The 26,728-nt window shown below is 42.1% G+C and overlaps 1 protein-coding gene across 2 annotated transcripts in view; it reads right to left on the reverse strand.

Moving 5' to 3' along the window:
• The window catches only part of OSBPL7 (oxysterol binding protein like 7), a 47,554-nt gene that overhangs the window by 11,528 nt on the left and 9,298 nt on the right, over positions 1–26,728 (reverse strand). Inside the window, exons 2-15 of one of the 2 annotated variants that reach the window (XM_032235714.1) lie at positions 23,097–23,300; positions 17,277–17,399; positions 15,189–15,242; positions 14,911–15,024; positions 13,589–13,714; positions 11,221–11,347; positions 10,688–10,791; positions 10,348–10,440; positions 9,870–9,999; positions 8,554–8,702; positions 7,821–7,928; positions 6,055–6,186; positions 3,077–3,170; positions 167–480 (exon numbers count right to left, since the gene is read on the reverse strand). In XM_032235714.1, coding sequence (XP_032091605.1) covers positions 167–480; positions 3,077–3,170; positions 6,055–6,186; positions 7,821–7,928; positions 8,554–8,702; positions 9,870–9,999; positions 10,348–10,440; positions 10,688–10,791; positions 11,221–11,347; positions 13,589–13,714; positions 14,911–15,024; positions 15,189–15,242; positions 17,277–17,399; positions 23,097–23,195 — 1,767 coding nt within the window. In that variant the 5' untranslated portion in view covers positions 23,196–23,300. Of the gene's footprint in view, positions 1–166; positions 481–3,076; positions 3,171–6,054; positions 6,187–7,820; positions 7,929–8,553; positions 8,703–9,869; positions 10,003–10,347; positions 10,441–10,687; positions 10,792–11,220; positions 11,348–13,588; positions 13,715–14,910; positions 15,025–15,188; positions 15,243–17,276; positions 17,400–23,096; positions 23,301–26,728 lie in introns of both variants that reach the window. The other variant, XM_032235713.1, reaches the window with a different exon arrangement.

Genomic DNA, 26,728 nt, shown 5'->3' on the forward strand with positions numbered 1-26,728 from the left:
TTCTATCAACTGCTGAAATATATACACAGACACAGACACACTCACACTCACACACACAAAACTTCCAAAGCCCAGATTTGCCCACCTATGTGACAAACATAGATGCAGCCCTTGGTCGCCCACAGATGGTCCATCATCCCTCCTGACACATGGAGAAGCACATTACCAATCTTTCACAGGGGTCCAAACTGCAGTTGGCTGCATCCAGCAGGGCAGCGTACTCCAATTCTTCACAAAGGCGTTGCAGCATGTTGAGTGGCTCATTCAACTGCACCGGCATGGAGACCTTGGAGAGATCTTTGCCAATGTTGTTACGAAGAATGTTCCAGAGGCTGATGTCATTGGCATGGTTGTGGGAAGCTGGTAGGCAGTTCCTCCGGGTTATCCCAGGTCCCGGCCCAGGAAGATACAAAGGAAGAGGCACTGGCACACCTAAGCCCATCTCAGAAGATTTCCCAATACATTGCATAGGGCCTGAGCCTAGTGAGGGGGGAAGGGGGAAACAGTAAATGGTATATGCTGGATCCCTAGTTATCACCTTGGGTACCCATTAGAGGCCACAGCCCACCTAACTGAAAGAAAATGTTTCTTTAAATTAAAAAAAAAAACAATATCTAAATAAACAAGCATTCCTCAGTACTAGACCCCAGTCTCCTGTGGTGGTACAAATTGCCTCAACTTTACAAGTATTCCGGTGAGCATTTTGATCATGTGAATGGCATCTCTGAATTAATTAATTTTCCTTTAGCTTTGATTTTTATTACATATGTTTTTTAAAGATGGATTGTTGTATTGTTAGCATTGAGGTGGGCTATTGTGCCTAAAGAAATAAATAATGAAAAAAATAATTAATATTCATTTTGCAAGCAAAGCATAAGTCTTGAAAAACATGTATTCATAGCAATGCTTGTTGATCCCAAAAAGATTATTCTTTTGCATCCTAGTGCATCCTCAATTCACTTTCTGGTAAATGGATATTTCAAATCTGACATGGCCACCATGACAAACATTTTTTAAAATTAGTCTACCTACCTTGGCAGATAGAAATGTTCCCCAAATTCCATATAGTATATGATGTTGATCTAAGATATGTCTTTGATATTTATTCCATTTACATACTGCTAATATACTATATATTCTTGATACAATAATAACTTGATTATCATACAATCATAAAGCATAAAGTTCTTTTATTAAGCTAATGGTTGTTTTCCCACATCACACTACTCTAAAAGCAAATAAATCACCTAATAGATGCCCCCAACCACTAAAGTTTTAAAAGATTTAAAGTTTTAAATCTGACTTTAAGATTAGAGGCCAACATTCTGTTTTCTTGACCCAGAAACAATTATCAAAAATCTTGGACACAAAAGCATATTCTGCCAGTTTATATGATTCCAAATATCCAAAGCTCCTGAATTAAATCAAAGAGTCATCATCCTGAACTTATTCCCAACAGTGATATGACAAATATTTCATGGAAGCAAAGGAAGCAAAAGAGAAACCATTTTTGCTCCATTGTTTATCAGAGCACCTGGTATTCTGCCATGGAAGTACCATTACTAATTAACAATGGAGTACCTCAAGCTTTGTTTTGGGCCCAGTACTCTTCAATATCTTCATAAATGATCTAGATGATGGGATAAAAAGGGAACTCATCAAATTTGCAGACAACACCAAACTGGGGGGAATTGCCAACACTTTGGAAGACAGACTCAAGATTCAGAAGGATCTTGACAGACCTGAACATTGGGCCCTAACTAACAAAATGCAATTCAGTGGTGAGAAAAGTAAGATCCTATAGTTAGGTAGGAAAAACAAAAAAATATAGGACAGAATAGGCAGCCCTGGCTTAACATTGATAACTTTGAGAGGATCTTAGTGTCCTAGTGGACCATTACTTAAGTATGAGTCAGCAGTGTACTGCAGCTGCCAAAAAAGCCAATGCAGTCCCAGGTTGCATCAACAGAGGGATAGCATCAAGATCACAAGAAGTGATAGCATCATTCTATATTGCACTCATGAGGACCATAATTACAACCACTTCTGGGTGCCACAATACAAAAAAAGATATGCTGAGAGTCTTGAAAAAATGCAGAGAACAGCCACAAACATGATAAGGGCGTTAAACCATATGATGTATAGTTAAGGGAATTAGGTATATCTAGCCTAAAAAAGACAAGGATTAGAGGCAACATGGTAGCTGTCTTCAGGAATTTGAAGGGCTGCCACAGGAAGGAGAGGGTCCACTTATTCTCCAAAGCACCTGAAGACAGGACAAGAAGCAATCAGGAGAAGCTTTTAAAATGTGATCCATTGTGGAATGAAGGAGAAATTTCCTGACAGTAAGAATAATTAATCGATGGAACAGCTTGCCTCCTGGAGTTGTTGGTGCTCCATCGTTGGAGGTCTTCAAGAAAAATTAGACAGCCATTTGTTCAGGATGCAACAAAGTCCCTTGTCTGGGGCAGGAGGATCTGACTAGAAGATCTCCAAGATCCCTTGCAGCCCTATGATTCCTATGAACTTCTGTTATAGTGGATAAAGACTAAAACTAGTAAACTATCAATTCTACTCCTGCCTAGGCTCACCTGGGTGGATAGTCACTCTCGCTTAGAACTAGGAAGAAGACAATGGCAACTATTTCTGAAAACGCTGTCAAGAAAACTATAGATTCATTCAGGCAATCACACATCACTTGTTATGGAAGGAAGACCACACAGAAGATATATGAAGACCCTTTCCAATCTACATTTCTAATTTACCTTCCAATGTTTGTTTTTAACCAACTTGATCTTATTTTGGAATCACAACTTCAACACTTCGTGAGGGAGTCAGGTTACAGAAAGATCATCTTCACTCAACCTTCCATAATCTGACACTCATCTGACATGTTGGAATGAGGACTCAAAACATTTCCAGCCAGCATGGCTAATGGACTGTTATTTCTGAAAGCTGAAATCCCATTATTATTGGAAAGCATGATAATTCCCCTTGTCCTATCTTTCAACCCCAATTCCCTATGGAGGTTTCTCCCCCTATAGGCATACACCTGCCCATTCCTTGGATCAAGTACCTTTGTGATAACGGTCAGAACTTCCTGGCATATCCACCATCTCCTCTGAGATACTGTTGGTGACTTCACTGATACAGGATTCATCATCCGTGGCCTGGAGGAGCAACAGGAGGTTACACAGACCACAGCAAGTAGGGAGCTACCAGAGAAGAGCAAAAATGGGCAAGAAGAAAGGAAGGAAGGAACAAGGCTGCTATGTCGGGAAACTGAGGCAGGACCACAAGGTGAGAGGATACCGAAGGATGGATCTCCTAAGGATCCATTCTTTAATAAGTTTATGATGAGGAAAATATTTGCCTAGGTGAGGCAAATACTACTCTGCCTATAGCCTCCAATCACAGTAGGAATCTTATAAACACAAGTTTTAAGCTCTAAAGAATGATATATAGACAGCAGGATATTTTCTTTTCTCTATATAAAAAAATGAAAGAGTAGGACAACTATTTCCTTTTATTCATAACCATAAAGTGCTCAATGTAAAAGCTGAATTCATTGCTAAGTAAGATTGCTTCTTGTTGATACAAATTTAAATAGAGCATATATCTAATTTTCCCCAGGCATTTGGGTCAGGCAATTAGATGTGCACTGTTATTGATTTTTTTCTATGACTGGTCTTTACTTATTTATTAATCAAGTTTATTTGGCTCCCCATCCCACAAAAAGTGACTCTGGGCAGCCTACAACAATACAGAAAAAACAGTAAATAAATAAGACAACTATTAATTAACAATTGTATAATAATTATTAAAAAGAATTAAAAATTATAAATGCAAAGCTAAAACAGGAAATAATGGATGAAGAGATACTAATAAGAGAAATACCTCATAAATTATTGTTTATCCTCAGAACTGAGACTATTTTGTCAATATTTATGTCTTTTAACCCTCGAAAATCATCTAGACTAACTTGTGAGAGACTATAGGAAAAGCCATACAAACAAATAAATAATAAACGGGCAGCTTATACCCGAAGAACTGTGAAGGGCAAGTCATTGTTTAAAGATAAGGAACTGTAAGGGAGTATTCGGGCCTTAAAATTGCCAAAATATAAAATTTAGATGACAAATGGATGATAGACTCAGTTCTCCCTCTGCTCAATCCAAAATGGACATGTACAGTATTTCCATTTAAATTATGATAATTGGTATCAAATTTGGAGCTCTAAACATGTACTGAAACATTTGCAAGTTACATAACCTTACTCTTCTTATATTCTTTTATGGGAAGTTCTGGCTGTTTTGAGGACATGGAGATTGAAGGGAAGGAAGAGAGCAATAACACGAACAACAACAAAAACAATATTCAGAATCCCCAGTTCCATATTACAGGGACAATAATTAGCAATTTTTAGATGTGTAGACCAATTCCTAGAATTCCCACAGCCAGCATGGCTAGCTAGAGAATCCCGAGAGTTGGTCCACACATCATTGGATGGTTGAGCCACGGTTGAGAAACACTACAGCAAAGGTTGGACATAGAGCTGCACGAGAGACAGGACAATTCAGTCAAGTTGAGTTCCCTTTGCAACGGCAGAAAAGGCCCTTCTCTGTTTTTTGGAGAAACATGTCCCAGAGACCTAGGAATAGGTCTCAACTTTATCCCAATAATCTAGATTTATTTCCAAGTGGGAAAAGATGGTAACGGCAGGAAAGATCTAACTTAAAAAAGCAAAAAGGTCTGGATTCTGCTAAGCTGACGTTTTCCACTTGAGAGACCGCCTTCTGCCAATTACCTCCCTGCGACCAATTAGATCTCATAGATTGGGCCTCCTCTGTATTCCATCGGCCAGCCAGTGCCGGCTGGCAACTACAAGGAGGAGGGCCTTCTCAGTAGTAGCCCCGACCCTTTGGAACGAGCTCCCCGTGGAGATTCGTACCCTCACCACCGTCCAGGCCTTCCGCACAGCCCTTAAGAACTGGCTAGCCCGTCAGGCCTGGGGACAAGGATAGCCGCCCCTCCCGAATGATGAATGAATGTTGCTTATTACTTTTATTATATGTGTCTACGTCATTGTTTGTATTCCCCCTTCCTGATTTTATGTGAGCCGCCCTGAGTCCCCTCAGGGAAAAGGGCGCCTACAAATGTTAATAAACATTCAAACATTCAAACATTCAAAAAAGGGAACAGGGAGAGGCAGGCGCTGAAAACAACAGGTAGGGTTTGCGGTATGTGGTGCTAACTGATTAGAGAATAGAGTGGGAAGGTTAGCTAGGGGAATGGGGGAGTGGCTTGGCTCTTGACTAATTGACAAAAGGAAGAAAGAGAAATGGAAAAAAAATAGAGAGAAGTGATGATCACATTAATCTAAAAAACAGAATACAATGATATGTTATAAGAAACATGAAATCATCCCTTTAGTCTTAAAGCTAACTTGACCAATTGGTTATTTCTAACAAATAATAAAACAACCGGGTAAACTGTAGCTGAGGTGTACTGCATATGCAATAAACTGTACATGTCCAATTGCTAAATGTAATTGCATGTTTAGGTATGTCTAATAGCTATTCTTAGCTGCCAGTAGAGGGGGCAAACGATTCACCGAAAACCTGTCCATGCTATTGCCCTGAGCTGACCCTAAGATCTTGCAGCTGGGTATATTATAACAAATTCAGCAAGTATTGTGCAAATAATTGCACCTCAATTTTCAACTTTCAGAAATAGAAGTGTGCTTAAGATGACAACTCCCTTGAGATGACAGCTCCCTTACATGGCCTCTGAAAACACAGCTATTCCTGTTCAGCTGCAGGGTTCCTTCTACCAGGCAGATTTCCACCTGTTGCTGAGACTTCCCTTGAAGATTGGGCATCATCTGTTCACTATGAATCACCTCATCAAGTTGATTAACATGCTGAATTTCCATAGGTCTGTTCAGAGCAGCCTAAAACAGATGTGCCCCTCCCATCAAGGGAGAGAAGCATGCAAATTCTTAGCAAGATGTCTCCCCTGAAATGCAAACTTTTCACAGCTATTGTCACTAACCTCATTCTCAGATGAGCTGGCTGACAGAAATACCTCACAGGCATCAAAGAACTCAGTATGTGAATCCGAAAGAGAGACAACACTGCAATTTGAGAGCTGCTGCTTCTGTCCTTTAACCAACAGAGCATCTGGCTGAAAGAGGGAATACAAAAATTCTTCATTTTTTTTGTTTTTATTACCAAATTTTCAATATTAATAATAAATAGGTCAGTTCAAATGTTACCTTCAAATAAGTGGCAAGTGTAAACTGAGATAACAGTCTAAATCAGTGTTTGTCAACCTCTACAATTTTAAGATGTGTGGACTTCCATATGTTGACACAAACTTCCACAATTCTCTAACCAGCCTGGCTGGCTAGAGAATTATGGCAGTTGAAATCCATGTATATAGTTGCTGATCTTGAGTAACATTTATCTAATTCATCCTTCTTTGCTCTAGGACACGGGTGTCTAACTCAATCATGTCACGTGATGTATTGTAATGGTTTTTGCCTTTGAGGAGCCAGGGGTGGACTTGGCCTGAAGCATCATGTTTGGTATAAATTTCATTTTTCATTTATTTTTAAAATTGATACATTTTATCCTCCATTTCTGGGAAAACAAAGTTAAGTCGCAAGAACAATTAGGAGCCATTTGATTTGGTGGAATTCAATCGTGAGAAACCGTCCTATCAGGAAAGAAGAGGAAGAAGATAGGCAGTGGGACTGAATGAAACCCTAAACCCTTTCTCAGGCTTTTCTCTTCTTTTTCTTGGCATTCCAGAGATGGCAGCATCTCTGTCAAGTGGCCAAGGTTCAACAAACCAAACTTGGGAGAGGGAGGGAAGAGCTGCTGTCTGATTATGATGAGGCAACTATAATGAAAGTGTTGCAGCATTTCTCAAAATTTAAAATAAGGTGTGAGAAACTGTTTCAAAGAAACATCTTCCTGCAAAACACCAGTTTTTTACGCTGCTGAATTTTTATCTGTAAAGACTTGACATATGCCTTTTCTTGTTCAGCATCTCTTTTGGGGGGGGGGGATGTGCTCTTCTCTTCTATAATTATTTTCACCAGCTTCTTTTCATGAAACTTCCCACTTTCTGAAAGATTTGTCACATAATTTAGGCCACGCCATAAGACAAGCTAATATATCAAGAACTGTTAACAAAAAAATCCCATCTGCTCCTGCTTCCCTAATATTATATACATTTCTTACATAAAGTGTTTTTAACCACATTGGATATGTATATCATTCAGAATCAGTTTTAAGACTGGAGTAACATAAAAGATTAATAAACAAAACAAAGAATTTATTCAGCCTTTTCATGCTGAAGTCAGGAACTTGACTTCCAATTTGTATCAATATTTACAAAGGATGATCATAGCATTAACAAAACCAAACTCCTTCCATATGATTGCATTTGACAAAATTAAGGCAGAAGATTTCGTGGTTCTCTTCACTACTTTTCAGACAACAAAATACCCAATTCCAACTGCAACAGGGAACATCTATTTATTTTTATTTTTTAATTTAATTAAAATTATATAACCACTTATCTCATTGCTGCAACTCTGGGCAGCTACAATAATTGTCAGATGCCACAAAACAAGACAGAAGCTGTTTGCCCTTGTAATAATTCTCTTAGCTGTTAACTATACTTTTCTCATGCAGCCTAAGGAATCATTTGTGTATTAATACACAAATTATGCTAGACATACATTAACTGTCCTGTGATTTCTGATCATAGAGCAATTTAAGTTACTATTCACTTAGGGAAAGGTTTACCTCATCAGCACTGAATGAGGCAAAAGAATCCAGAGTGGTATCTGAGGAGACGGAGAGCGAATGAAAGCGGCGTATACATTCAGGATTGTCAAAACTCTGAAGAGAAGCCTGGAAGGAGTAAAAAAAAAAAGTTTTTATTTTGACACAAGGGAAATGAAGAAGTGAGTGTTGAAGATTGTAAATTAAAACTGGGCACTGATCATTTCCTAAACTGTGAAGAAACTGAGCTCTGACTTAAAGCACTCAGACAATCACATTATGCAGGGGATTAAATACGTTTGCCATGATGTAGAGCTTTTTACCAGTTTGATGGTAGTTATCCTCACCTATTCTTAGTTAAGAGGATGGACTAAATAACCAGGAGGTGGAATAAAAGAGACACTGAGTTCTGGTCCCTCTCTAAGCATGAAGTCCAGATAGTGAGTGTGGGACAGGTGCTTTCTCTCTGCCCAACTCCTCTCACAGTGTTTTCTTGTGGGAAAAATAGGAGGTAGGAGCATTATGTATGCCACGCTGAAAATTACAAAATAAAGCTGGAATGGCATCATCACATTTCCAAGAAATACTTGTTTCAAATACAGGAAATAAGATGGTAGTGGGATGGTGGGAAGATCCTTGCAGTTTATGTAAAATGGCGTGTGCTTGATTTGGGCTGGGGGGGGGATGTAGGAATTTCTCAGCTAAGCCTTAAACCAACACTTAACAATTCTTTCAAAGGATCATGACCCCTTACACCAGCTGTAGTAGAGTTGATGCCATCTCCAAGGTCACCCTGTGAAGAAGACAGAGTGTCACGTTGCAGATCTAACATCTGCTGCAATTCTTGGAGACGGTCACGCTCAGAGGTCAGCACAGCCAGCACACTGCTGAGAGAACCATGAACTGGAACAACAACAACAACAACAAAATTACAGACAGCATTATATTCCATTAGTGCAGAGGATTCTCTTATCAAGAAAAGATTCCAGAATCCTCAGAATTGTAACTTTCTTGAAGAACCTCAAATTTTATAGACAGCAATTATCAAAGTGGGATTAATATATAAAATATTAAAATATTAAATAGACAAGATGGTGCCTCCAGACATTATGAGCTTCAGCCATCATTAATTCCAATCAGTATAAGCAATTGCAAGACTGGTAGAAACTATAGCACAAAACTTCTGGAATTCAAGAGTACCTACTCTTGATGTATCAAAGTCCAATGAAATCTCACAAGATAGAGTTGATTTTATATTTGTGTGCAAACAAGAGAGACAATGTACTTTCAGGAGTAAGTAAATAAGTAAGTAAGTCTCTTCAAGAGAGACTGTACTTTTAGAAGGTGGGGAGAAATCTCTAAAGTCACAACATTGCTTTCCCTTTCTGATGCACTCTAGCTAGCTTTATTTGTGGAAAATAGTGGAAGTTGTAATCCAATATATCTGGAGAGCAACAGATAGGCAAGATTCCTTATTATGTATGCTTCCCCTATTTTCCAAAAGCAAAGTTATATATCAACAAAATCTGTACATTTTATATAGGTTACAAAAGGAATAGGAACTCTCTAGATCTCAATGGCTGTGACTGACCATGACAAAATGTATATCTCAGGAGATGGGAAGAATTTAAGAAGAGAAGAAAGCAAATAATCACAGCCCATAAACTCAAGGCCCACAGGGCTGCCCAGGAAACAGCAAAGGACTGGCCCGTGGTGCCTCTGCCAGTGAAAACAGGCTCCTGAGATCCATTTTCACTGGCAGAAGGTTACAGAAGGCTGTCGCAGTAAAAAACAGAGCTCAAGAGCCCGTTTTCCCTGGCAGAGTGCTCATTCTACCACAGGCACCTCCGACATGAGTGATATCGAGCTGATCACCCCACCCCCCAGGTTAAACACAACCCTGAAGCAGCCCTCAATGAAATTGAGTTTCACACCCCTGCCATAACACAATGGCTTCGGGGCTCTTCACAGTCCAAGATGAAAATCAGTGTCTCCCACTACACCATAGTCAAAATAAGACAGTCATCCCTGAGCTTTTGATACAACTATTAATATCTGCACTGAGCTCACCTTTCTGAGCTAAGATCCAGAAACTTCTTTGGAGTTGGCTGTACTCTGGAGGTACGCTGAACATGGGCTGGTGCTGACAGGACTCAAAATATCTTGAGAGATTGGGAACGGAGCCATGCAGGCGCCCCACCTGCTAGAAGAAAAACCAATTGGTTTTAGGCACCCACAAAACCTTCCCAATTCAAATCCTTTCCTCTCCAATTCCTTACACTGATTCCTTTCTCTATCCCAGAAAAGTACCTCATCTCCAAAATCAACTCTGGCCCTTCCTAACCTTGGGATGTGGTCAATGGTCCACTATTGATCACACTGATAGATAGCAACTCTTTGGGCCCTTCATCCAGCCCTCTCTGGAGATCTGAAATTGGGATCTTTTAAATAGCAAAAAATCTCTCCATTGCTGATTGATTGCTCCTCTCACTCTATATTTCCTACCTTTATGCCAAATGCTATCTACCCCATCCCCAAACCATCTCACCCTGCCTATGGTGTCATCCTTTGCAAAGCTCTGAGTGCACCAGATCCGCGTCGATCTCTTTGCTTTTCTGGGTCTTTCTGTTCCTGTTGAGGTCTGTAAAATCAAGATGCAATCTCAAACTGTACAACCATCAAAGATCAATTCCAAATCAAAATGCTACTCATAATCTAAACTCAGGAATGCTCTGATTTGTAATTGTTACTGCACAGTGATTCATAACTGGCCTAAGTAGTGTGAAAGTAACCTTTGTAGCCTTTGACCAAATATGTTGCTTAAATAGGGTTTTTTTTAATGTAAAACTTTGCAGAAAAGGAATGCTATTAACACACCTGTACCTTACCTGACTGTTTGAGATTAGAGGGGCAGAGGGAATGCGGTGGAGAGATTCCAAACTTTGTAGCATTCGGCTGAGCTCTTGAAGCTTTCCCTGACATTCTGAGAGTTCTGGAAAAAAATAGAAAAAAGAAAAAGTAGACTAGGATATAGTAAGGCAGCACTGCCTGTTCTCTCAGAATATCAAAACACCAGACAATCAGCCGTTGGAAAAGAACACCCACTGGGGGAAAATTGCTAAGGGAAGGATAAATGGATGACCTACACTGAAAACGTATTGCTCTGGCTAAATTCCCACAAGAACTTGCAGTATTCAGTGACCAAAACCTAAGGAAAATTGATTGGGAAGAACTTGTCCTCCTGTCTCTTAAGCGCACCCATAACAGAAGATATTAATGTAGGTAATTGATCAATCCCTTCATCAATTCTATTCTAATCTCCTTGTCTCTGAAGGTGAAAGTTGGCTTGGAAATAGCCAAGGCTCAAATATTGTGACTACCAGCTAAGAAAGACCTTCTGATTGATAAGAAGTTTCATTACCTGCTGAGCACCTGTCCAGTCCTTTGCTGTCACTGAGCCAAGAATTCACTTTTTCTTGGGGACTGGCTAGTGAAGATAAGGCAGGGGCACTTTCTGACATCAGTATGTGGCGCCGTGAGCTGCAAGCCTGCAAGAATGAAGCAAGACAATATAGGAAGAATGGAAACTAGAAACAAAGGAGATGAATAATTCACTCCAGTTTTCAGAATCTAGGATGGATCTTCAGCCTGTGAAATTCTTGGGTACACTGGCAAATCTGTAAAAAATGTTATCACAAAATGGATACCATAGAGAACTGTTGTGGCCCAGCAGGATCCGGTGGAGCTGTTGATGGACTTGGATAGCGAGGAACCATATGAGTCTGCCATGGAAGATGTGGAGGACCCTGGGCAGGGTTGAGACTCAGAGCAGGGATCAGAGAGGCTGGTTGGCCACCAGGAGGTGCCTGAGGCATGGAGCAGTGGGGAGGATCAAAAGCAGTTTGTCCCTGATGCTAGATTGAGACGGGCTGAGAAATGGAAGCAGCAACTCCGCAGGCAGCTTCACAGAAGATGATTAAGCACAGGTGGTGGTTGTTTGGCCCCTCCCAAGAGAGATTATAGGTGAGGCGTTGGGAGGGATCATTTGCAGGAAACAACCGTTCGAATTAGTAGTGAATAAAATTTATCCGTGTATTTTTCCGTGTCTGTTCATTTGGACTCTCTGGGTTGCTTTGTTAGGATTATCTGGGTTGCTGCAGCTACTGTATTGAATGTGAGTTGCCTGGGCTCTCAACCAAAGGATTCGTTATCTCAGTAATTGAGCAGTGGCAAATAGCCAAGCCTGCGTTCAAGTGTATTCACAGTCGGGGGGGGCAGATCAGAGAACATGCTCAACTACATTAAAAACTTGTCTGAGAAATTGAGTACAGTTTGGATAGTACCCTAATAATGATATTGACTTCCATAAAATACAATAGTAGGAAAATGCTTCTTAACTCCAGCTTATCTTCTGAGGACTACTGTATATACTCGAGTATAAGCCTAGTTTTTCAGCCCACTTTTTGGGCTGAAAAAAGCCGCCTCGGCTTATACTCGAGTCAGTGAAAAATTTGCCCGAAATGGAGGAGAAAAAGGGGCGGGGCCATGCCGCTGGGTGACACTCGTGAATGGCCCAGTGCCCCTGTGAGTTTCCCCTCCCTCTGTGTCAGTTTGCCGCGCAGCGCGCACCGCACCATCCCCCCTCCTCACGTTCTAATGTAATGCAGGGCTGTCTTACGATTCCCCTTCCTCCCCCTCCTGCCGCTCTGCAACGATGTCCCACCTCCTCCTTGTTATGGCAAGCAGCCACATAGCGATGTCCCACCTCCTCTGGTACAGTGATCCAATGATAGGAATCACTGTGCCGTGTGTCATAGGAGGCGGGACATCGCTCCCGCGGCTGCACGGGACATCATCATCACAGCGGGACATCAGCATCATGAGGTGAGTGAAGTATTTCATTGAATACACCGCTAGTTTACTGTTTTTCTTTGAAATAAATATTCAAAAACATTATTGGTATCTATTTTTATTTTTGAAATTTACCGGTAGCTGCTGCATTTCCCACCCTAGGCTTATACTCGAGTCAATAACTTTTCCAGTTTTTTGTGGTAAAATTAGGTGCCTCGGCTTATATTCGGGTCGGCCTATACTCGAGTATATACGGTATGTGGAATTTTCCATGTCATTTTCTTAACAATAGTTTGGAAGGGATTCACTGTGAATTTGCTGGGATTTTTAAAAAAAACTTGTTGCTTTGATGTCCCACTTTATAAACAGCCCTAGGATTTCCTGGTGGATGTTACCAAATACCACATCCAAGTTTTCATTGTCAACCAAGTTCGGCTAGGTCTTGCCACCCAGCTGGCAGAAACATTTAAAAAAATATTCATTTCCAAGATGAATCTTGCTGATGCTCAGAGACTCGTAGATCAAGACACACATACACACACACTTCTAGTGTTTCACTTTACCTCTTCTAAAAACCACCTAATTTACTTTTTTTCTTCAAATATAGTTTTATTTGCTGGCTTTCTCAGCAAAATAGAAGCAGAATTTTTCACCCAATTTACTTCTTCCTTTTCTGGCCTCTAAGTCCATGAACAGCTCAAAAGCATTCTAGGGAGAGAAGAGGAGTAGAAGAAGGAGAGGAGATTTATTCACTGGAATAATCTACACAACTTTGACCCATGTTGCAAACAGTAATTCTTTCGATAGATGCTATACAATTTCCCTCTCTTTGCATACAAGCTACAAAAAACAGTGAGGGATACTTAAGATTCTCCATTATCACATTTCAGAAGTGATGCTTACCATCAAGCAAGAAGGCTCTATTTTACTGTACTCACTTGTGTGGGATGAGAGGCTCTGCCACCACCTGTCATGAATGGTCTTCGGGATACATGTGATTTCTCTGCTTGCCGGTGCAAGCACAGCTTTGCAACCCAATTATTGAATAGCTCTTGGGATTTTATCTAAAATAAGTGAGGCCCAGACAAGACAGCAAAACGTTAAAAAAATAAAAGCATTTTTCCCAAACATTGTGATTCTGAGCTGCAGCAGCAAGCTGCATCTTCTGCTAAAACTAATATTTATAAGGTGGTAAAAAATATCACAAATGTTTCATTTCTCCTCTCTGACATCAGCACTCTAACAATCTGTTCCTTCTTCCGATACCCCAAGTTAGTAATTGCAAATAGCTTCTTCATTCATGTAAAGGTAGGGTCAACTCTGCTAAAGAAAATTGTATCTCGAATTAGATGGGGATAGAAGATGATATTTGAAATCTGAGGCATAAAACTGATTTCTAGGCCTTTATTTGAGAGTTGGCATGAATTTATGAGCTTCATCTTAGCATAATTCCCTGCCAAAAATTTGTGTTTTCTGATTTTTATGAGTGGCAAAAGATAGTAACTTGCTATGGTTAGGGTAGAGATAACAGTTGTCATCAAGTATTTATTTGACTTGGAAGATTTAAAAACTGCCTCATTTCAGAAACTCTGCAAAGACCATGGGAAGCTTCAGATACTTAATCATAAGAAATAAAAATGTGCAGCCACCAATTCACATAGGATCAACCTGCTACATTATTTTAAAAGCACGAGAAAATATAACTTAGAAGCTAACTCCTGCTTTTAGCAATGGATTAATACGATCAGCCTTCAAGATGCCATATACTCAACTGTGCCCTGCATGCATAAGCATAAATACTTCTACCATGAATGGGCTTTAAATATTCAGTTGGGATTTGAATTCTATCTTCACAAAAGAGAACAAGTGGACTCTTTATCCTTTACCAGAGATCCAGAGAACCATAAGCAGCAGCAAACAAAATGCTTGGTGAGGATACTATTATGCCTGCTGAACTCTACAGACATATTTTACATATTACTGTATTATTGTTCTGCAAAGCATATTCCTGCTTTACCACATGGAAAAATGTTTTGTGTAGCCAACACAATAACTTTGCAAAAATATATTTTCAGGTATAATTTGTCAGTTCAAGCCTTTCTCCATCACATACATTCTCAAACCAGTTCTCAGATTTTGAACAACGGAGAAAGGACATCTTAGCATTTGTAAGCCAGAGATTAAGGATGAATTGGCATATAATTACAGAATTCCACTGATCTTTTTTTCCCCCTTTCATCCTGGGTCATTCCATGTGTACCTTAAGATGATAAATATTCTCTTCTGTATCCAAGTCCACACGTTGGGCCTTTTTATTAACTGACATGACTGACAAACAAACATCTATGGAGCCATGTAACTTTCCCTTCAAGACCTAGAGAAAATATCACAAATATAGTTACACAGAGAAATTATATAAGTCCTTTTCTTAAATACGTTTCTCAGTAAATTAACTGCCCTCCTTTGTCCCCATCAGGATTCCTGTAAATATTGGTATATGACACTCAGTTACTCCCAATTCCACTATTCTGTACTCACATCTTGGTGTGTTGTGGCATATTTCAGAATGCCATCTTCCAAAACAAAATAACGCTTGGAGAGAAAAAAAGAGAGAAAAGGGGGGAAAGAATAAATCAATAGTACTTGACTTGATTGAATAAAATCAGTAAGTTATATCATATCATATTCCTTAAAAAGTTGAAATAGTTGGACAATACAGTTTCAAAATTGCTTTTATCACATTCACTGGTTTCTAGACTACTCTTTTCCAATTCAATTAAGGACTATGTCAGCTGAGAATTTTAGAAGTTGTAGTCACCAATTGGAAAAATTGATTTAGATTGTTTACTAAAAATGGCGATCATAAGCATGACCTATATCATAAATAGAATAATTAATATTCTACTATTTATTGTTCAGTATTTCCAATCAAAATTCTAAGCACCAGTCATGCCATTGTTCCGAATGCATATTCCATTCCTCCAGCAGTCAGTATTTGGTCTAGTAATTAAGGCACCAGGCTAGAAGCCAGGAGATTTGTGAATGCTAGGTACTTCCTTAGGCATCAAAATTGGCTGGGTAACTTTGGGCCTGTCACTCTCTCTCAGCAAAATCTAAGTCTCAGGATTGTTGTGGGAAAAATAGGGTGCAGAAGTATTGTGTAGGCTCCTTGAATTATTTATAAAAACATTAAAGGTGAGATAGCAATAGCACTTAGACATACATCACTTCAAAGTGTTTTACAGCCCCTCTCTAAGCGGCTTACAGAGTCAGCATATTGCCCCCAAAGATCTGGGTCCTTATTTTACAGACCTCGGAAGGATGGAAGACTGAGTCAACTTTGAGCTGGTGAGAATCGAACTGCTGAATTGCTGGCAGCCAGCAGTCAGGAGAAGTAGCCTGCAGTACTGCATTTTAACCACTGTATCACCACAGTATATAAATAAAGTAAATAAATACTTTAAAAGTAAATAGGTACTTTAAGCTTTTGTCCTGTTTAGATATCTTTTCTCTAAAAATTAATTCCACTCTTGAGTTTAGTCAACCACATCCCTAGATTCTTACTGCTTACACTGATGTTCACTTTTTAGGGGATTGTTCTGAGACAATTGTAAAATTGACCTGTTGTTCAACATCTTTTAAATATTCCAATAAAAAAATTATCCAAACTTTGAACACTTTTTCATTGTACTCGTTAAACTTTATAAAGCAGACTAGATTTATTGTAATTTATTTTCACAGATATGAATTCCTTAACAAATGAGGCAAGAAAGGTAATGAAATGGGGCACAATTCACTTTAGAAATATCTTAATAACAGAAACATTGGGCTCAATTGTAGTCGTAAGTCAAGGACTACCTATCTGTACCGTTGGCTAGTATTTATTATTGTGATTGTGATTTTTGACCATTCCTGCTGGATTTTGATAAGCAAAGTCAATAGGGAAGCTGGAAAGAAGTCACAAGGTATAGTCACATGAGGTCCTCACTTAATGACCTGTGTAATCCTTGTTTAATAACAACAATCTGGCTTGCTGGACATACCATTGCTAAGTGGTGTAGTCACTTACAACTATGTCATATAAGGATAGAAGTCCTGGTGTTCTTAAGTGATGATGACCCTGTTATTTCGTTAGAATGATCTCAATCAATTGCAGCAGACTTTAATGCTTGGTATGGCACCTTGGACATACTTGGAATTTCCAATACTTGAAAATGAGACACATTAATTTCCATTAAGAATTATTCACAGCTAAATAGGCCTAAAATTGTAACCCCAAAGCATCCAAAATAATTCACACATATTATGACAACACTCCTTGTAAGAACTCTTGAAAGAACCATCAGTCATTTATCGGTCTCCTGATAGACTGAAGTGCAAGTCCTGGAATTCACAGAAGAAGCCAGCAGATATTTGGGAGACCAACATTCACTTTATCTCCCAGGTTCAGAAAAGCCAGAGTGGCTTGGAATTGGAGGTGTTAATTTAGTGCTATAATTATTTAATTCAGATCAGAGCGGATAGCAAGACAAGTAGGGACAACTCGGGACAAAAAGGAACAAAGTTGCAGTTCTTCATGCTCACCATTGAATCATAGAAATAAAGTCCACTTTATTGACACCATACCTTGTGCCAGCCTTTCAAGGGCCATTTTCGCTTCTTTAGCAGGTAACCCTCCTGCCTTTCTGGCTGCTGGATGACCCCACTATGGATGTGCAAATCATCTATCACTTCCCAGCTCTCAGAACTCTATGTAAAAAAAAAAAAGGTGGAGTTGGAGTTTGGAGTTTATTCAATTTGTAGGCCGCCCTATTCCCCGAAGGGACTCAGGGCAGCTGAACAAAGCCAAGGGAGGGGAAATTACAAAAAGTAAGACAAAGACAATCAGACAATACGAACAATTTAAAGCACAACAGACACAGCAAATTCGAGTGGCGGGGGGGAACTCAACCCCAGGCTTGCTGGGATAGCCAGGTCTTCACGGCCGTCCGGAAGGCCTAAAGGGTGGAGAGGGTCCGAATCTCCATGGGGAACTCGTTCCAAAGGGCCGGGGCAGCCACAGAGAAGGCCCTCCTCCGAGTAGTCGCCAGCCAACATTGGCTGGCAAATGGAATACGGAGGAGGCCTAATCTGTGGGATTGAATGGGTCTGTGGGAGGTAATCGGCAGAAGGTGGTCTCTCAAGTAACCCAGGTCCAATACCATGTAGGGCTTTATAAGTAATAACTAGCACCCTGAAGCGTATCCGGAGACCAATAGGTAGCCAGTGCAGCTCGCAGAGGATAGGTGTAACGTGGGTGTACCGGGGTGCACCCACAATCGCTCGTGCGGCTGCATTCTGGACCAGCTGGAGTCTCCAAACACTCTTCAAGGGCTGCCCCATGTAGAGCGCATTGCAGTAGTCCAGTCTTGAGGTCACAAGGGCATGAGTGACTGTTGTAAGATCCTCCCGGTTCAGGTAGGGACGCAATTGGTGCACCAGGAGGACCTGGGCAAACGCCCCCCTGGTCACAGCCGACAAATGGTGATCTAAAGTCAGCTGTGGGTCCAGGAGGACTCCCAAATTGCGAACCCTGTCTGAGGGGCGTATAATTTCACCCCCCAGCCTGAGAGATGGAATACTAAGCCAATTTGTGGGAGGAAAAAACACAAGCCACTCGGTCTTGTCAGGATTGAGAGCCAGTCTGTTCACCCCCATCCAGACCCTCACATCCTCCAGGCACTGGCACATCACGTCAACTGCTTCACTGAGTTGGCACGGGGCAGACAGATACAATTGAGTATCGTCCGCATATTGGTGGTATCCTATCGCGTGCTGTCGGATGATCTCTCCCAGCGGCTTCATGTAAATGTTGAACAGGAGGGGGGACAGGACTGACCCCTGCGGCACCCTATAATTAAGGGGCCTAGGGGTCGACCTCTGTCCTCCAACCAACACCGACTGCGACCTGCCCGAGAAGTAGGAGGAGAACCACCGAAAAACGGTGCCTCCCCCCCCCTCACAACCACCGCAGCAGGATACCATGGTCGATGGTATCAAAGGCCACTGAGAGGTCCAGGAGAACCAGAATGGAGGCACGGCCCCCGTCTCTGGCTCTCCAGAGATCATCGGTCAGTGCGACCAAAGCAGTTTCCATGCTGAAGCCAGGCCTGAAACCAGATTGGAAAGCATCTAGATAATCGGTTTCCTCCAAGGACCGACGGAGCTAAGAGGCCACCAGTTTCTCAACAACCTTCCCAACAAAGGGGAGGTTGGAGACTGGACGATAGTTATTTAAAACGGCTGGATCCAGGGACGGTCTCTTCAGTAGGGGCCTCACCACCGCCTCCTTTAAAGGGGGGGGAAGACCCTTCCAGAGAGATGCGGTCACAATCGCCTGGATCCAGCCCCGTGTCACCTCCCTGCTGTTCACGACCAGCCAGGAGGGACACGGGTCCAGTACACAAGTGGAGGCACTCACTGCTCCGATGGCCTTGTCCACTTCCTCAGGGGTAACAGACTGAAAATCAATCCAACGATGGCGCTCAAGACCCTCCCTCGGTACCTCGGCTGGCTCTGCACAATTGGAGTCCAGGTTTGCCTGAAGCCGAGCCACTTTATCCGTGAGGAATTGACCGAACTCCTCAGCCTTACCTTGCAAGGGAGTGCCCATATCCCTCCCTTTAAGGAGGGAATGGGCTATCCCAAACAAGACGGCTGGGCGTGACTCAGCGGAAGCTATCAGACCAGCAATATGAGTTCTTTTTGATGTCTGGATAGCCCGGAGGTAGGCTCTGATGCAAGATTTTAATGAGGCTTGGTCTGACACGGACTTACTGGCTCTCCAGCGGTGCTCTAGGCGTCTCTTTTGGCGCTTCATCTCCCGGAGTTCCTCAGTAAACCAAGGAGCCCTCCTGGATCCACTGCCATAGATCGGCCGTAGAGGCGCAATCCGGTTAAGGGCTCCTGCCGCCGCCGAGTTCCAAGCAGCAACCAGAGTCCCAACCGAATCGCGGGCGAGAGTATCAGGTATAACACCAAGCGCCGTCTGAAAGCCCATAGGGTCCATAAGACCCATGGGGGGGGAAACCACCTAATCGGTTCCTCCTCCCTACAGTGGGGGATTGGCCTCCGAAAGTCGAGCCTCAGTAGGCAGTGGTCCGACCACGATAGGGGCAGGATCTCAATGCCCCTCAGACCAAGATCACAACTCCACTGCTCCGAGAGGAATACGAGGTCAAGTGTGTGACCCGCTGAGTGGGTCGGGTCCCGAATTACTTGGGTCAAGCCCATGGCTGTCATGGAAGCCATGAACTCCTGCGCCCCGTCAGAGTGCTCACCGAGTGAAGGCAAGTTGAAATCCCCCAGCACCATAAACCTGGGAAACTCAACTGCCAGCTCGGCTACTGACTCGAGGAGCGAGGGGAGGGCTGCTGCAACGCTGTTGGGAGGCAGGTACATTAGCAGCATGCCCACTTGACCCCCAGGATCCAACCTCACCAGCAAGGACTCGCACTCAACAATCTCCGGAGCAGGAGTCCTACAAGGAACTAACGACTCTCGGATAACAACGGCCACTCCTCCACCCCTTCCCTGGGGTTGCGGCTGGTGAAGCACCTGAAAACCCTCTGGGCACATTTCGGTGAGGGGGACTCCTCCCTCCGGGCCCAGCCAGGTTTCAGTAATACATGCCATGTCTGCCCCCTCGTCTAAAATTAAGTCCCGGGCGAGGGGAGCCTTGTGAACCACAGACCTGGCATTTAGCAACAGCAGCCTGAGACCAGGGCCCTGACTACTCGCGCCATCTGGCCTTGGAGTGGGACTAATAGGGCCGGAAGGAAGGATCTCTGTAACATAGCGAACCCTCCTTCCCCGGTAATGGCTCGCCCTAAAGTCCCCGCCATATCTGCCCCTCCCAGTTAGGACCGTAATGCTCCAGCTCACTCCCGCGTCCATAAGACCCCCACCCTCCCCTTCAGCGATCGACATCCCTGGCAAGCCCTTCGAACCATACATTCTAAGGCTGGGGGTTGAACCAGGCCCCCCTAACACTTCTGCAGAGCACTCAGTGTAGGAGGTACCCGGTTATAGTCCCAGCCCTCTCAGGCGTACACAATTATACAACAGACACTCCCCCACAAGAATTTAAAAACACAAATACAACTATATAATAAAAAGTGGGCACATACATACAACACAGTCATACCCACAATCATACCCCAAGCACTCACCATACATTAAAATGTACAGAGCACTGCGGAAGTGCGTTAGCAAGCAATAATATAAAGAGGAGAGAGAACTGCTCCGTTCCTCTCTCTCCTCTATGTCCCGGCGAGACGTCCTCGGCCACCAGATCAAAAGTCAGTGGTGTATAAGGCGGCCGTATGTAGGCAAGGATAAGAGTAAAAGTCTAGTGTTCATAAGCGGCAACCGTTCAGTCTCACCCTTCCAAAGAAGGTCAGCGGGCCGTGTGCCTAAAAGTCTCCTTCCTGAAGCTGAAGGGTCCCAATCTGGGGGGCCAAAGTCTGAAACTGGCCTGAGCCACTCCAGTAGAGGAGGAGGAGAGCGCTGATGTTTTCGAAACCTAGTCCTCGCCGCTGCGGCCGCCATCCTCTATTGCTCCCACTCCCAACCCAACCCCAGCCCTACTCCTAACCTAATCACTGATCTAAGCTAATCTAACACTAACCTACACCCTACACCCTAATAACCCTAATAACCCAACACCAACCTAATCTAATCCTACATTAGCCCAGCCCTAACTCCACCTCAAGCCCCGACCCTAGCCCTACTTCCTGCCACTATCAATCTCCTCCGCACCCCCGGGTGCAACCAACCGCTGCCCTCGTAATTATTTCTAAATATCTAACTATAACTACTTATACCTATAACTAACTATATCTAACTATGCCTATCTTACCTAAATCTATATCTAACCAGAGCAACGGCAGGCAGCAGACGGGAGGGGAAGAGCAGATGTTACAGGCAGGACATCAGGCACAGGCCAAGGCAGAGGGGAGTCAAAGCGGCTAGGGAGATGGCAAAGGCTTCCTAATGGCTGGGGCAGGAGGCAAGGAGCAATGTCCGGAGGAGGCTACAATGACACGGGCCTCGGAATCTGGGACGCAGGTCAGAAACATGGGAGCTTTCATCCAAAAGGAGATCTTTGATGACTTGGGCTATAATTATCCAGGCATCACTCACTATCCTGCAGCCCCTTATCATTGCCAGCTAGAGTTCAAGACCAAGTACTTTGCCTGTATTGCAGTCTGGAGAGGACAGACCGTTGAACAGAGTTGAACTACCACATTCAACAGTCTCACAAAATACAAACAACGCAGGCAACATTAGGAATTACTATTTAGTACAGTGATGGGCAACCTTTTTGGCGTGGTGTGTCAAAAAATCGGCAAAAAATCGAGCATAACTCGCGTTGTGTGTCACTTCGACAAAAACATAATTTTGCGCAATTTATAGTTTAAACTACAAAAATGTATAATTGCAATATATAATTGTATTTAATAAACCAAAAACAAATTATTTAACATACCTGCTTAGTAACTTCTTTGTTCATCAGTCGATTTCGTATGTTGCCCTTGATATTATTGAACTTGTTTAGGGTGCCGTGAACCAGGGCTGTGGAGTCGGCTGCTTCCAGCTCCACGTCCTCATCAACATGCCGCTCCAGCCCGCCCCTGCTATGAATATTCCTAGTGACGCGAGGGCGAAGAATATGAATATTCATAGTGGGGGTGGACCGGAGCGGCATGTTGATGAGGACGTGGAGCTGGAAGCAGCAGACTCCACAGCCCTGCCGTGAACTGAGATAAGTGAGGGGGAAGGCGAATTCTTTAACTAACCCGCCGCACTGATGACGTGTGTGCGCACGGCACGCACGCCTTACCAGCAGCCCCTGCGCTCAGAAAGGGGCGGCGGCAATACAGTAAGTGAGTGTGGGTGGGGGAGATCACACATCCCGCCCCCCCCCGTTCCTCCAGCACAGATTCTTTCATCCTCGACGGCCGTGCAGGAGCCGAGGATGAATCGCATGAAATCCTGTGCGTGTCACCCCAAATGGCTATGCGTGTCAGCACTGACACGCGTGTCATAGGTTTGCCATCACTGATTTAGTAGCATTTAGAACAAAGGAGGATAATTAACTTTCTCAAGGAACCACATGAGAAACGTGGACTGTGGTGGAGGGCCAACAATGCTGTCCTGCTGCACCCCCAATGCCCTGCCAAGGCCCTATTGCCAATGCCAGGGGCCTGACAGGGGCAATGGAAGGGCCAGATGTGGCCCGCGGACCATAAAATACCTAGCACAGCTTCCCACCCCAACACACCCATTAACCTAAGCACAATAGGCATGTGTATCTAGTCACACATTTGATATGGAGTTCCTCCCCCCAATCCCAGGGACATGTAGGGATCAGTTTTGTATACACTCATTCAAAAGAATCCACACCTGCCAAGCGATGCTGTGTTTGGAAGATACAGTGCTATTCGAACGGGAAGGGGGTAATGCCCTTTTAGGAGATGACAGTTCTTTTTCATGGTTACCCATCCCTGGGAAGACTGTCTTCTCTTGCCATGAACTAAGGAAGCATCAGCAATGCACTTTTTGGGAATGTGTCTTCATCTCCAGATCATCACCTTCAGAGGGCTGTGGCTATGAGAAAAGAAAAAAAAAAGACAAATTAGTACTCAGACATCCTGATTAAAATAACTCCCAATCAAATGGTATCACCCATATGGTGCAGTGGTCAAAGCATTTCAGTTATATTAGGTGTAAAATTCTATTTTCTTATCAGATAGTATCTGTATTTCTTAATCACAACTACTTTCTTTTTGCTTTGCTTCTTTATTCCACAAATTATAGCCTTTTTTCACAAATAATTCCTTGCCCATAACTCAGGTTTTTAAAGTGTCCCTTCAATGATTTATATAGATGTGATCCTAAAATCCTAGACAAAAATTGGAATATAGATGCTTTTTAAAATCCTCTTTTGCAAATCATAGTGCAAAATCTAAAGGTGACAGATTTCCTCCTCTTTCAAAGCACAACCTGATGGAGGCTTACTAAGAAATCAATCTCATGTCCATTTGTACTGTCTCACAAAACAGGATACAGAGTTGTTTTCCTTTCCAGGATCTGCTATGAAGGAAACAAACCATTGATCCAAAATCAAGGAAAAATTCCAGATTGTGACCTTTGTTTTGCTGTATAGCCATGTCTGTAAGGATTTATCCAGAGTATTAGCCACAATCAAGCTCTCCTCTTTGGCCAACAGCCTGCCTGAAAAAGATACCACAAAGCCTTACTCCCTATCATGCTGACTTAGTCTTAGCTTTGTCTTACATTGCAGTCCCCTCTAAAAGATCTCAGCCTCCTAATTTCTGACATTCTAGAAACAAGGCAGTGATTTCATGATCTAAATCCTTAGACATTGGATAATCTTGCTTTCAACTTTTGCACAGCAATATGCAGAAACTGCTCTTACTCTCATACACAAAAAATGATTGATCCCCTCCCCTTTGAGCCTTGTTTCTACTTTCATTATTTTCCTCCATCCCTATCCAAAGCACAAACGGTGAACAGAAGCATCACAGGCACTAAGCTTGGTTTTTCCTCTTGCAGAGCTTGTGGTGACTGCAAAATGTAGATTCCTCTGTTTTTCTCTTCCTGCTGCAAAATTTAGCATATAAGCATAAGGTGTTTTTTTCCTCCTAGTGAAGAGAGAACAATTAGCATTTAACAAGAGGAAGAAACCACCCTGGTATTGCTATGTCTGGTTCACCTAATCCTCCTGCGGATAGAGGCTCAGGTGGCTCCTCTTAAACAAAACTGAACCCCATTTCTACCCCTGGCCCTCTGACCTGTCTCACCTGTACAATTGTCAACACTTTTCTGGTTCTGTTGCAGCAGCTATTCAGTTACACCCTTTATGCATCAATCCTCCCTTAGCAAACAGGTTCTCAGTTTGTCACCTGATCTTATGTGTATTTACCCAAATGTAAGCTGCCCTGAATTCAATTGAAACAGTCATGCAGAACTCTGCAGCTTTAACGTCTCAGTCCTTCTCTGTTTCCTGCTGAAGACAGAAACAAAGAGGAGAAAGGGAATACATCTTGCCTAAGTTCTTGGTTGTTGTTTCTTAAGGTCATTTGAGTTCCCTGAAGTAGAAAAGGGAATCTTACAAAGGGAGGTACTGGATGTAATTTCACATAACAGTAAACTGTGGTTCCCTTTACAGAAATGAGCCTTAGGTGAACTCTATCATAAATCCTGAAGCATGATACAAGATAGAAGAGTTTCCATTGTTTAACCAGAGTTCAGCAGTCTATTTGGATGCATTGATCTACCATTTATGTCAGATCTGCCGTCCACCCCCTTCATCTTCACTTTGCATTGCTGGCATCCAGCCATAAAAAGGGAGAGGGGGGAAATGGGGAGGAAACACCGAGAAAGGGATGATAGGAACCAGAGGTGCCAATCCAAAACAACAGACAAGAGATCCAAGGATATAAGTGTGAGAATAATGCTGGCCCCTGATTAAATGCAAACAAAACTGAAAACTTTTAATCTTTCTATGGGGGTACGAAGGATGGAAAATATTGAATCCTAAAGTCTGCTTGAGTACATTCCTTCAAATGACCTCTTCTATGTAAGCTGTCAATGTGTTTGTTTTTATTGTGACAGCATAGAGTTAAATTTTAAATGAAGAAATCTGCATTTCTTTATGGCCAGCCAGATTTCTCCACGACTTTCTCTCTGCTTAATCGTGGTTTTTTTTAAAAATTAAATAGACTACAAGTGTAATTACCTCTTCTTAGAAATGCTTTTGATAATTGAACAAGGCCTTACTCATAAAATAAACAAATTCACAAGTATTAACTCATGTTTCAATCACTGTATCATAACTCTGAAATATTTATGCATAACATTTCTGTCCTGTTCAGGAAAATTTACGACACAAGATTGCTTTCTGTCAAGTCCAAAAGTTAGAATCCTAGGTTCCTAAAACACCTCAAAGATTAGAAGCACATTATCTATAAATGGATTCCTCTCATGCTTTTAAAATATTTTTCAAATTATTTTGAACAAGCAACATGAAAAAAGTCCCCTAGTTGTGGCCTAGTTTGAACCTGGAATGACTAGTGGGGATTTATAAGGAGTAATTTATGAGATTAAGCATAAATAGTCTTTGCTTATCAACCAGTTTGCAAGCGATCATTTGAGGTTATGATGTACTTCCCCAAAGCTACTTACAGATCTGATTTTGAAGAACAGCAACCTTTCCAAAGATCATTGTAATTGCATTTTGGCAACCGGCTTGCACCTATGGCTGTTTGAGGTATCCTGTGATCACATTATTTTTGTGAGTTTTGTGGATTTCTGTTGTTTTATTTGTGATTTGCAGCAAAAAACGGCCTTTGTTCTTTTAACAACCACTGCATTTACTTAATGACTGCCTCCCAAAAGGTAAATTAGGGCATGACTATCTGGTGACCTGCTTAACAACCACTGCAATTTACAATCATAATTCAAAGCTCAATTATGGTCACACGTTAAGGATTGCTATGTGTATTTCTAAATGATTAACTATAGGTGGTCTTCAACCATTTGTTTAGTGACATTTGAAAGTTACAAAGGCACTGAAAAAAGTAACTTATGAGTGGTTTTCACACGTCACATAACCATTGCAGCATTGCAAAGTCTGAACATTTTAAAACCTTTTCTAATAATTGTTTTTGTGCATGATCAACCAGTAGTGTGGAAAGGTATTTAACCAAGAGTTTTGCATGTGGGGGTTCAATTTCTGTCAATTGTAAACCATGGTTTATGGCTTTATGTGACATTTGAATGTAGTTTTCTTTACCTTGTTTAGTGAACCATAGCAAAGTAAGACATATTTTAAGCTCAGTGTGTGATTACTATACTGTTATTTGCACAGCAGGTTCACATCAAAACCATTTTCACACACAAATTATGTTTCCTGAACTGAATAAATTAAGATAGATGGATTAGGAAATGTGTGTTTTTCTGCCTTTATTAACTAATGAAGCTGACTATAATTATTCACTTTTGTCACTTAC

Source organism: Thamnophis elegans, chromosome Z (assembly GCF_009769535.1).
Source record: "Thamnophis elegans isolate rThaEle1 chromosome Z, rThaEle1.pri, whole genome shotgun sequence".
In the NCBI taxonomy this organism is placed as follows: Eukaryota; Metazoa; Chordata; class Lepidosauria; order Squamata; family Colubridae; genus Thamnophis; species Thamnophis elegans.